The sequence below is a fragment of the Geotrypetes seraphini genome, chromosome 2, assembly GCF_902459505.1.
Source record: "Geotrypetes seraphini chromosome 2, aGeoSer1.1, whole genome shotgun sequence".
Lineage (NCBI taxonomy): Eukaryota > Metazoa > Chordata > Amphibia > Gymnophiona > Dermophiidae > Geotrypetes > Geotrypetes seraphini.
In genome coordinates this window covers 229,462,914-229,475,133 of record NC_047085.1, presented here as the reverse complement: position 1 = coordinate 229,475,133, position 12,220 = coordinate 229,462,914, and the positions used below count along the sequence as shown (strand labels likewise).

Below are 12,220 nucleotides of genomic sequence, written 5' to 3'. Positions count from 1 at the left end.
AATACATGGCGACTTGGTTGTCCGTGCGGATGAGGACCACATCGTCTTGAAGCAGGTGCTGAAAGGTAGAGAAGGCATTGAAAATCGCCCTGAGTTCCAGGAGATTGATGTGGCACTGGCGGTCTGTGCTGGTCCAGTGACCCTAAGTGCGTAGGCCGTCCAGATGAGCTCCCCAAGCATAAGTGGACGAGTCGGTCGTGAGCACTTTCCGATGGGTGGGAGTTTGGAACAGCAAACCTCTGGATAGATTGGAGGATAGCATCCACCAGCGAAGAGACTGTTGCAGAGCAGGAGTGACTCAGATGTGTCGGGACAGAGGGTTGGATATCTGCGTCCACTGAGATGCCAGGGTCCACAGAGGAATCCTGATGTGAAGTCTGGCAAAAGGAGTCACGTGAACTGTAGAGGCCATGTGGCCCAGGAGAACCATCATGTGTCTCGCCGAGATGGACGGGCAAGAGGACACTAAGTGGCAAAGAGGAGAGCTTCCCGCCGTTCGGAGGGGAGGAACGCTCTGAGTTGGGTAGTATCCAGAACAGCTCAGATGAAGGGAAGAGTCTGTGAGGGTTGTAGATGGGATTTCGGAAAGTTAATCTCAAATCCTAGATGTTGTAGCAACCAAATCGTCTTCTGGATCGCGAGGACGACTCCCTGAGACGTAGAATCCTTGATGAGCCAGTCATCCAGGTAGGGGAAGACCTGGAGGCGTGGTTCCTGAATGCTGTGGCCACCACTACCAGGCACTTGGTGAAGACTTGGGGTGACGAGGTCAGGCCGAAGGGAAGCACTCGGTATTGGAGATGAAGATGTCCCACCCTGAATCTGAGGTATTGTCGGGAGGCCGGATGAATGGGAATGTGGGTATAGGCCTCCTTGAGATCCAGAGAGCATAACCAGTCATTCTGCTCAAGGAGGGGGTACAGGGATGTCAGGGTCAACATGCGAAACTTCTCTTTGACCAGAAACTTGTTGAGCACCCTGAGGTCCAAAATGGGTCGCAGATCGCCCGTCTTCTTCGGAACAAGGAAGTACCGGGAGTAAAAGCCCTTGTTCTGTTGAGACACAGGAACCGGCTCGACGGCTCCGAGCTGTAATAGGGCGGTCTGGGTCAAGTTGGAAGGATACTCTCTTGGAGGATGTTCCGGGGGTACTCGATCGAACTGGAGAGAGTACCCTTCTCTGATGATGGAAAGGACCCAGAGGTCAGTGGTAAGTCGTCCATTGATGGTAAAAGTGATGGAGATGACCTCCAATTGGTGGAGCAGCTGAGAATGGCAGGATGACTGAAGTTATGTCCTCTATGAGACAGTCAAAAGGGGTGAGGAGCCTTAGGGACGGAGGATGGCTGAGGCTTTTGCTGCTGATTTTGGGAATGCTGCCGCTTCACAGGCTGTCGGATGGGGGAGCCTGCTTAGGTGGGTAACGCCGCTGGTATACTAACAGTGGGTGTGATGGGCGAGGAGGAGCAGGCTTAGGCTTCAGACGCAGGATGGATTGGAAGGATTTCTCGTGGTCCGAGAGCTTCTTGGTCGCAGCCTCGATGGATTCATCAAAGAGGTCGGTACCAGCGCATGGAACATTGGCAAGCCTGTCCTGGAGATTAGGGTCCATATCGATGGTCCTGAGCCATGCCAGCCGGTGCATAGCCACTGCACACGCTGTAGCCCGAGCCGAGAGCTCAAAGGCATCGTAGGGTGATTGCATCAGCTGTAAATGGAGCTGGGACAGCGAGGCCAGAACCTCCTGGTACTCGGATTGTGCCCTGGGGTCCACATAGGGCTAGAACTTCTGGAGTACCGACAGGAAGAACTCGAAATATGTGACGAAATGGAAGCTGTAGTTCAGAACCCTGGATGTCATCATGGAGTTCTGATAAGTCCTCCTGCCAAAGCGGTCCATGGTCTTGCCCTCTCTACCAGGTGGGACGGCAGCGTAGACCTGGGAGGGGTGAGAGCGCTTCAGTGAAGACTCCACCAAGAGGGATTGATGAGAGAGTTGGGAACCATCGAACCCCTTGTGGTGCACCGTGCAGTACCTGATATCCAATTTGCCCGGCACCGTGGGGATGGAATAAGGTGTTTCAATGCACCGCATAAAGGTCTGATCCAGCAACTTGTGAAGAGGAAGTTTGAGGGATTCAGCAGGTGGTTGAGGGAGGTGCATAGTCTCCAGGTATTCCTTGGAGAATTTGGAATCTGTGTCCAGGTTGTCTGCCATCTGTCGAAGGAAGGAGGAGAACGACAGCAGGTCAGCCGAAGCAGGGCCTTGAGAAGGGCTCGAGGACGTCGAGGCCTCGGGATCCAATGAGGACGGGGATCGTGATGGTGATAAAGACCCCATCATGTCCTCGAGCTCCGGCATCGGAGGAGGTGAAGTAGCCGGTGGAGAATACTCGAGGAAAGGCTGCTTCTGTTGAGGTGAGGCATGCCTGGACGAGTGCCTCGATGAATGCCTCGACCGATGTGCATCGTGTTTGGATATCGGCCTCGATGAACGAGGTGAATGGATCTTCGCTAAAGGCCACAGGTAGTGGATGGGGCTAGAAGCAGTTGATCGAAGCACAGGTGGATGGCTGGAATCACCCCGGGGTACTCGTAGGGACTCGAACCCCTGCATCGAGTGGATGGGTTCCAATGGAGGCACTCGCAAAGACTCTGCTCCTTGCATCGAGTGAATCGGTTCCAATGGAGGTATGGGCAAAGACTCTGCTCCTTGCGATGCATGCACCGAAGCCAGACCAGACACACGCAGAGACTCTGCTCCCTGTAGAGAGTGTGTGTATCGCTGAGGCACTGGAGACGGCTTGACCTCGCGGGAGGCCTCCCCGTGCCCAGGCTGGATTTGTGAGAGAAGCTTAGGCCCAATGATAGTGAAGAGCTCGATGAATTGCTTCTCTAACAAGGTCTGGAACGAGGCCGGCAAGGACGGATCCGCATCTGCAATGGGACCGCCTGCACGGGCCTCGCGTTCTTTGGGGGTAATGTGTGAGTGCTTGGGCCTAGAAGCCTTGGGCACTTTTAGCACTACCGGTGGAATAGGCTGCTGTGCTACCTGATCTGCAGAGACTGAGGAAGGCATTGCAGCAGGCGCTGGAGTCGGGGCCGGCATGAACGATGCAGGCTTGATGAGACTCGGCGCCGCAGAGGTGGAAGGCTGAGGAGCAGTGGATGAAGTCGAAGGTGAGGGGCCCTTCGATGACGATTGCTCCGTCGAGGACTCCATGCTGAACAGCAACTCCCACAAGACGCAACGGCGCTTGAAAGCACGTGCTGTGAGTGTGGAGCAGGGCTGGCACGATTTTGGAAGGTGTTCAGGCCCGAGACACCCAACACAGCGTCGATGAGGGTCGGTGAGCAAAATTGCGCGCTGGCACTTGGCACACCTTTTAAAACCGGTGATAGGCCGGGACATAGGCCGGAATACGGCTACGTGGTCTGCCCGGTCGGACGGATGGCAGAATTTTTGTTTTTAAAAAACAAGAAAGAACGACGAAAATCAGCGATTGAGAGAAAAATAACCCAAAACCGTGGACTTTAGAAGGCACAAGTGAAAAATCTTCATGCAGAGAGTCGAAGACGGACTTCTCGGCTCCGCGGAAAAGTAAGAACTGAGGAGACGCGGGAAGGCACTCACGCATGTGCGGTGCGGGCGACTCGAAACTTCGAGTTTCTTCAAGCAAAAATGCTTGTGAGGTGTCCGCATCGGGGTTCCGTTGGATCACGTCACCCATTAGTGAGAATACCTGCCTGCTTGTCCTGGGATAATATTGATATTCACAGGGGCAGTTCAGTCAAGGGAAGGGCCAGAAGGATGCCACTGCCAGAAGCAAAAAATTACTGAAAGTATTAGCAGGGATCACCATGGGAAGGATCAACAAAAGGTAGGCAGAAGCATCAATGTGCAGTACTCGCCACTCTTCCAGAAAATGGTACAAATCAATCTATACACCCTGTGGTTGTCTCCATTCATTGTGCCATAAGTACACTGCACTCCCTCTGGGTTTAAACAGATTTTTTTGAAGTGAGGAGGGAGTAAGGAGTGCAGGATATTTCCAAATGAGGCTACCAAGGATGGGTAAGGAACTGGCACCACCAGCTGTACCCAGAAATAGGCACCCAGGAAGCTTAATCCTCTTGGCTCCACTGAGTCGGTATAGACAAAACAGGAGCTTAGCTGCACCTGAAGCTGAACCAAGTCACCACTTACAGGCAAAACTGAGCAGCACAAGAAAACAGGAGAAAGAGAAAACACCATCCATTCACCTGTGAAGATGGAGAATACTGAATTACCAGTGAGCATACCATCATATGCTCTCAATCTCTGCCTGCTCGTAGATGAACATAACCCACATCTGAATTCATCTGCTGCTGTCAAGAAACTCACTTTATGTTGGATTGTCAACAGTCTCAAATTCCATATATGAGACACCTGAGACTGTGCAGTTACTATTGTATATCAAATGGGCAAGATTGAAATTAACACATTTACAGGATGACTGCAATGGAGGACTTTGGAGGCTGCACATTGGAGACCACTGTTCTGAAGAAATAGATGCCGGACTAGGATTTTGGCATCCTTTATCAGGAGGGGGGAGACACCGGATTACAGGTGGGCAAGGGAAGAAATACCAGATTGCAGGGGTGAAGGGTGCCAATGTAAAAGTTGGTTCAGGGCATCAGTCTCTTGAGCTGTCCATATGAATGGGAAGCTTCATAAGCCATATGGCCTTTATTTGCTGTCATTTTATATGTTATAAAATAGCTTCTTTTGATAAGCCATATCAGCTTCCTTGTAGCCATCTCTTTGGAATCATTGATTTTAGTTTTATTTGCAGAGCAAGCCGCAATTGTGTTAAATATGCCTAGCTACTTTACTTAAGACTGCAATAACCCCTTCCAAGAACTAATTAGTGTTACCTTTATACTTATTTAGAACATGTTTGCAAAGACATATATGCATTTTCCTCACCAAAGACTGCTCTTTTTCCAGTTCTTCTACTTTCACCTCCAGGACAGTGTGCTTTTCTTTGACTTTATTTAGTTCCTCCTCTTTGGCCATCATCTCCTCTTCCTGTCTGCTTACCTGCAGCAATGGCTTCACCTGGATGAAGCAAAACACAAGTACACTTGTTTAAATAAAAAATGGCTTGCAATATTTCCTAAAACTTCCTGAAAAAGGATCTGTTTGTGAGAACAGCCATATTTATATTATACAATCACTAAGCACAGAAGCCTATAGCAAAAAAGCATAGCATAGTAGTGTCTGAAAAAAAAAAAAAAAGCTATTCAGTATTATGTATTATTTCAGCTACTATATCATGAACTCAGGCTGTCTTAGGACTTATTCACTCTATACATTTCATTTATTTTTTGTGCTCTAATCTCTCATGTTTTCAGACCTACCAGTCTACACCAGAAATTTCAGTTGGAATGCAAGCCCAGGTCTTAGCTTGCTTTAATATTGCTTCCTTTGATGCCTCAGATATGTGAAATTGAACGGAGGGCCAAGATTGAACTTCATCCCTTCCCCCCACCCCGTTCTCTATTTCTGTAGCTAACTCTCTCAACCTCCCTTCTCTTGCCTTGTGAGCTTATAACCGTAGGGTCATTTTGACTCCTCTCTCTACACCTAGTCAGACTGCTAAAACCTGTCCTTTATTTCTCTAGCACTAAAATTTATCTCTTCCTTTTAGCACATTACCAAACTCTGTCATACATATATCACGTCACGCTTAGATTACTGCAACTTGTTTCTTACAGATCTCATCTCTTCCTCCTTCAATCTGCTCAAAAATCTACTGCATGACTTCTGCCAGTGTTTATTTCCCCCTCTTCAAGCTACTTCACTGGCTCCCAATTCATTTTTGTATACAGTTCAGACTCCTCTTTATGAAGCCAAATGAATTTCAGACCCTAGGAATGAATTACATCACTGTCAACTTTCAAGTTGTGAGTTGGGATGAAGCAGCATTCCCTGGTTCAGCAACAAGGGTGGAAAAAATGTCTAAGCTGACTGTTTTCTGAATGTTTATATCCAGGTGGTTTTATACCAGATCTGTCTTGTCTGAGAAGCCACTGAACATTTCACCAAAGTTTTCCCACTAAAGGAGTGGGAAGTAGCACACACCTGATGAAAGGAATAAGCATCTAGACTGTTTTGGTTTTCTTTTTGAAAGAACACAGGTACCTTTGTCCTGAGAAGTTGCAAATACTCCAGGCATTCTCCTACCAAAATGAAGTGTTGTCCACTACACTCAGATCTAGGAACCACTCATGAGAGCCCATCTGGTAAGAGTTTGGTTGCTAGAATATTTTCTTTTCCTGTCAAGTTTATGGTCCCTTAAAGATCCTCATGGAGTTGGTCCAAAACCATAGGGAATAGCTCAGTCAACTTCTTCCCCCTTCCACCAAATACTCTACTGAATTAAAAGGTTTGTAAATTGCCTAAGCCAGTTAATTCTTTAACATTTGTGAGACACAAGTCTTTCTGCCTTATTCTAGTCCCTAAGGGGCTCACTGGGACATAATTTGGATCAGTTTTTTTTCTATGCCCATTTCTAGGTTTTAGCAGTTCTGCTCCAGGCTGTATATAGGCTACATATCTGGGCTTGAGTTTATCACACCTAGGACACCTTAGGTGAACTGTGAAAGCTTATAATGGCTCATTCAACCATCAACTCCAAGTGCTTTGGTCAGTATGGAGGAACCCCCTCTGAGAAGGAATGGTCTCTTAGGAAGAAAATAATGTTTGTTTCCCCTGTAAAATTAGTCTAGGAATTAATATTCCCTTGAAGGGAAGGCATTTGGATGTTAAGAACGGGATTCCGAGTCTTCTGCACCTAATTTAGATCTTCAGTTCTTCCTTAGGTCTTACAACAGCATTTATCAGTGACCTAGAGAAAGGAGAGCATCCTGCAGCAGCAAGAAATGATCCCACTGTAGTGAGACTTCCATAAGAAAATTTCCATGATTTGGGGGCGTGGCTTGAGAGCACTAGTTAATGAACGTGTAATTAAGTAGCTCAGTCTACCCAGGCTACTTTTTATTGATTTTTAGCGCAAATGTAAAATGATTTAAAAGGAAACAAAATTTCTTTACTTAATATGGCCACTTCTAAACAAATTAATATTGAAACAGCTTTTTCGGGTGGAAAATCAAAAAGAAGCAAGCAAGATCCAACCACACCGTCCAGGATACCTCTATCCGAAGATTCACCAGATAAAATTGATATAAGAGAGGAATTGAAGAGTATCCGACAACTACTTTAGGGCAACACAGAAAAACTTGCTACAGTGATTGAAGAAGTAACAAATTTATCTCATAAAATGGATGGAATTACTATTAGGATGGATAACGTTGAAAACAGATTGGAAAAAGCAGAAGCAGCAGTTATAACATGTCAGAAAATGCAGCAGGATTTTTCAGCACAAATTGAAAATCTGGAGAATAGAGCACGTAGGCGAAATATACGACTTTTAGGGCTACTGGAAAACTCTGAAGGTAAAAACGCTGTAGCCTTTATTGAAATGCTTATTCCAAAACTGGTGCTGTTGTCTTCTAAATTTCCATTTGAAGTGGAAAGAGCACACAGAATTCCTATAAAGAGAACTAACGGTTTTACTGGTCCCAGGCCATTAATATTTTGTGTCTTACGGTTTCAACAAGCATTTGAGATTCTCCAATTTGCAAAACAAAACAAAAACTTAAATTACAAAGAAGCAACGATCTTAGTGGTACCGGATTTCGCAAAGAGAACTGCTGATACTAGGAAACTATTTCTCCAACTACGGCCCCGATTATAACAGCTAGGGGCTCAGTATGGTCTTTTTTCCCAGCTGTTATGCGGGTAACATATCAAAATAAAACTTTACATTTTGATGACCCAATTAAGTTAAAAGAATATATCTCACAAGTGACACCAATGGAATGAGGAATACTTATTCAAATCAAACACAATTTCGTGCTCTGTTGGATTGTTTGACTTTGTTTCACTTAAATGGCTTTATTAATACTGGATTAATATCTACAAATACTCAATGATTGCCAGATATTGAAGATTGAGGGAATGGTCTTATTTTAAGATCAATAACTGGAGATGGAATAACTTTTAAACAGTGTTATCTGGATATGAAAGGGTTAAATGTTTTACAGTTTAACAGCTGAACATTAGAATGAAATATGGATCTTTCACGTATGGTCATCTGATTGGATAGTTTTATTCTGGTCCCGTCTCATTTTATACTTCCGGTAACGTCGTCATATTGACTGTGCGAAAGGAGAACAAATAAACTATAGCCTCATATTATTCTGATGGAATTTGCATTTCCTTATCTACATCAATTGGTTATAATAAGTTTGTTTACAAGAAATACATTGGATTGTTAAAGTAAGATACAAACAAACGTCAGACAAATTATTATAGTTTCAACGGAACTAAGTCAAGTCTGCACCAATTGGCTTTACACTGACTGTTGACTTATGTGTGATTGTGTACAGGAGAGTTAGAATCACTGCTAAGGAAGTTCTTTTTTTTTTGACACGCCCATATTTCTTGATAAAGAAAATTCCCAAGCCTACTAAATGAAAATTGGAAAATAAGTTTGGACTGAATTTGTGGCCGATATCATCATTTAGCAAGTTGGTCAAGGTTTCCTGAATGAAAATAAAAAAATAAGGCTTGAAAGAGGTCTCTGCAGTGAGTTTGATCTCTCTTCTCCCTTTCCTCAATGACGTTACATCGTAATGTAGATGAGGGTGGAGAGTTATTTACTTCTGATACTGAAAACCGCTCAATCTTAACATTCAGCTTGAAAGATTTGCTAGGAATCGTTCTTTTGATCCTTTGAATGATCATATTTAAAATGGAAATATGATCACAGCATTTTCCTTCTCTGTTTTTAAATGTTCTGAGGATAGCACAATTGTTTAGCATAGTAGGAATGAAATCGGAGAATCCAGAGGGATACAAAATAGAAGATGGTGAGATACTGGAATATCAAGAAAGGCAGCGGCTTGAGTTTTATGCCATCCACGCATTGAATAATGTCCTACAAAAATAGCATTTTGGCCACAAAGCAATAGATGCTTGGAATGCTCTCCCAGAGGAGGTTGTGGCAGAGACTACTGTTCTGGGTTTCAAGCGCAAGTTGGATTCACACCTTCTTGCAAATCACATCGGGGGATACGGGAAATCCGGGTCTCCAATAAGGAGCACCTAACTGGGCCTCCGCATGTGCGGATCGCCGGACTAGATGGACCTAGGTCTGATCCGGCGAAGGCGTTTCTTTTGTTCTTATAAGAAGTTTACATCAGATTCATATTAGAATCTGCACTGCAGTATCCTCGTACACTTATGATCTTAATAAGATAATGGCAACCTTTTAGTCTCTGGTCTTTGATTCTGTATGGTGATTAAGAGCAGATTCATAGAGTAAACAGATATATGAAATATCCATATTTTTATTGTGAAATGTGCTGCTTACTAAATTTTTTAATTCATCAAATGTGTTCATGATGATTGGCAATCAAATATCTCTTGACGTGGGATGCAAGAATGAAGATGGTCACACATTCAACATTAATACTAAAATACTACTTATTTAAGTATAGCTGCCAGCCAATAACATGAATTACTGTACCGCAATAAAGAGAACGAGGGCCATATGTTATACTATCTATCATCATCTTTATTGAGTTTTACACATTAAGGAAGTAAGTTCCATTCATAATAAAATAGTTAAGGGAAAGTAGATAGCTTTGTTTAAGGTTCCCCAATTCCTAGTAAGATTATCTTAATAAAATTAACATTGATTACATATTCTAATGATCAGACACCTTAAACACCTTGTTATTAAATAAGATATAGGTGAGGTGGGGATTGGGTAATATGATATTTGATAATTGATTTAGTGTTATTGGGTGGGGTGGGTGGGAAGGGATTCTTTTATACTTTAATGATTATAAGTAAGATTGTCAAGTGATTTGTAAAAATTATTTTGATTGATTATTATACACTTGTAGGAGATGAAAATGAATTAAGATTTACAAACAATTCTCAATTAATTAATTGTTTATATTTATTAGAAGAATCCTAATTTTAAAAATTGATAGCAAATGTTAAACAACATTCAATGGTATTAAGATATTTATGACATTCAACCTGGAGAAAGAGGGCATTTCTATAAATATAAAATAGTTATAATGTAAAGATATGTAGGCTACATAATAAATGTATATGGTAAATTTAGAGTCAATTTAGCTAATCTATTATTATTAATTAGATTTGTAACTAATTAATTACTATTTAATGGTCTTATTCTCAGATGTTCTGTAAAATTTATATAAATTAGTTTGATGATAGGTATAGAGGAAATAAATCAAGACCTTCTTGCTATGAAACGGGGAAACTGATTATCTCAGATGTTCATTTAAAGTTAGAAATTGAAGTTGTTGCTTTAAGTCATGTAATATGGGGTATTTTTATATTGAAAAATAACTTTAATTGATCAATATGATTTAAAACATTATTGATTAAATTATTAAATATAATTGATTATTCATAATTAATTTGAAAGTTTGACTAATTAATTAATATTCAGGGATAACAATTTTTATAATTTTTTTTAAAGGATGATTTTATTTTCTATTTTGATCTGTTGAGATATAAAGATGTAATAGACTAAGATCTTCTTCACTTTAATTTATTTAATAATACTGTTAAGTTATTTTTTAATTTTAATATAAATAATATGTATGGTAATATGGTGGGAAGAATCTACAATTTTCTAGTATGGTTGTTTATACGTGCCTGGGGGGAGTTGTTAATTGCTAGTCTTGAAAAGTGCTTTCAAGTATTCGTATTATTTAATGGGTTGGGGGAGGGAAAGGGAATGGTTTTAGGGAGGGGTGGGCTCTGGATGTGCATGGGTTATAATATAAATTGTAACATGAATAAGGAACTTCTAATTATAATTTTAAAATGTATATGAAATTACTTACATTAAACGTCAATGGGCTTAATCATCCCATAAAAAGGAAAAAAAAACATTTAATATTCTTAAAAAACAAAATGTGGATATTTAGTATATTCAAGAGACCCATTTGTCTGATATAGAATCTAAAATGTTAGGAGGTTGGGTTAAAAAATGTTTTTATGCTCTTGCAGTAGGGAAGAAGGGGTGGGGGGTTAATATTAGTAAACAAAAAATGTAATGTGACATTTAACTTGATTTCAGCTGATCCTATGGGTAGATGGGTACATGTGAACATGAGCTTAGGTAAGGATACTCTATCACTTTTTTAATATTTATGGTCCTAATACGAATCAAACAGAATTTTTCAAAACACTCCAACATATTCTTCTACCTCTGGCTACGGCTAATTTAGTAGTGGCGGGAGATTTTAATGCTTTTGTGGATCCTCTAATGGATAAAAAACCTAGTAGAATGATAAAATCATTAGGATTGGATAATTTGATTGAAGTTTGTGGGTTGAAAGACATTTGGAGAATTTTACACTTTAATGCTCGGGAATTTTCTTTTTGTTCACATGTTTATAAATCATTTTCTAGGATTGATTATATTTTTGTTTCAGATAATCTAGTACAACAGGTCAGGACAGCTACCATAGATCTAATTATTTTATCAGACTATGGTGGAGTAGGGATAGAATTTGAATTGGAGGAACAAGATGGAAAGAGATCTGTTTGGAGGTTCAATAATGCACTGCTTGAGGATACAAAATTTATAGAAGAATTCTATATAAAAATGGAGGAATATTTTCAACTTAATACTTCAGAAGAGATCTCGTTGGAAACTTTATGGGATGTTTTTAAAGTTATTATGATAGGGCAAATAATTTCATATTCGGCTTATGTTAATACTCAATCTAAAAGGGAATTCTCTGAATTGGAGGAAAAGATTAAAGAATTAGAAGCAAAATTAACAATAAAATGGGAATATGATACATTTCGGCCCTCTTAAAATCTAAATCTAAATATAATGAGATCTCTTCTAAATGGGCTAGGAGGAGATCATGTGATGCCATGAGCGGGTGAACACCTAGCTTGCCAGCTCCGGAGCCTCGTCCCTTTACCTTTCTTTAATAGTAGGACTTTGCGATACACTATCTGCTTTTTGGGAATCCTTACTTTTGGGACCCTTTATGGACAGATATTTGGCCAAAAATCTTCCCGTGATGTCAACAAAAACGGCGAAAAAAGA

General features: G+C 41.6%; 1 protein-coding gene across 2 annotated transcripts in view; it reads right to left on the bottom strand.

The window, feature by feature from the left end:
• Window positions 1–12,220, bottom strand: part of MYH9 (myosin heavy chain 9) — an 807,001-nt gene that overhangs the window by 331,099 nt on the left and 463,682 nt on the right. For both annotated transcript variants that reach the window (XM_033935132.1, XM_033935133.1), the window contains exon 21: window positions 4,969–5,100. In XM_033935132.1, coding sequence (XP_033791023.1) covers window positions 4,969–5,100 — 132 coding nt within the window. The remainder of the gene's footprint in view (window positions 1–4,968; window positions 5,101–12,220) is intronic.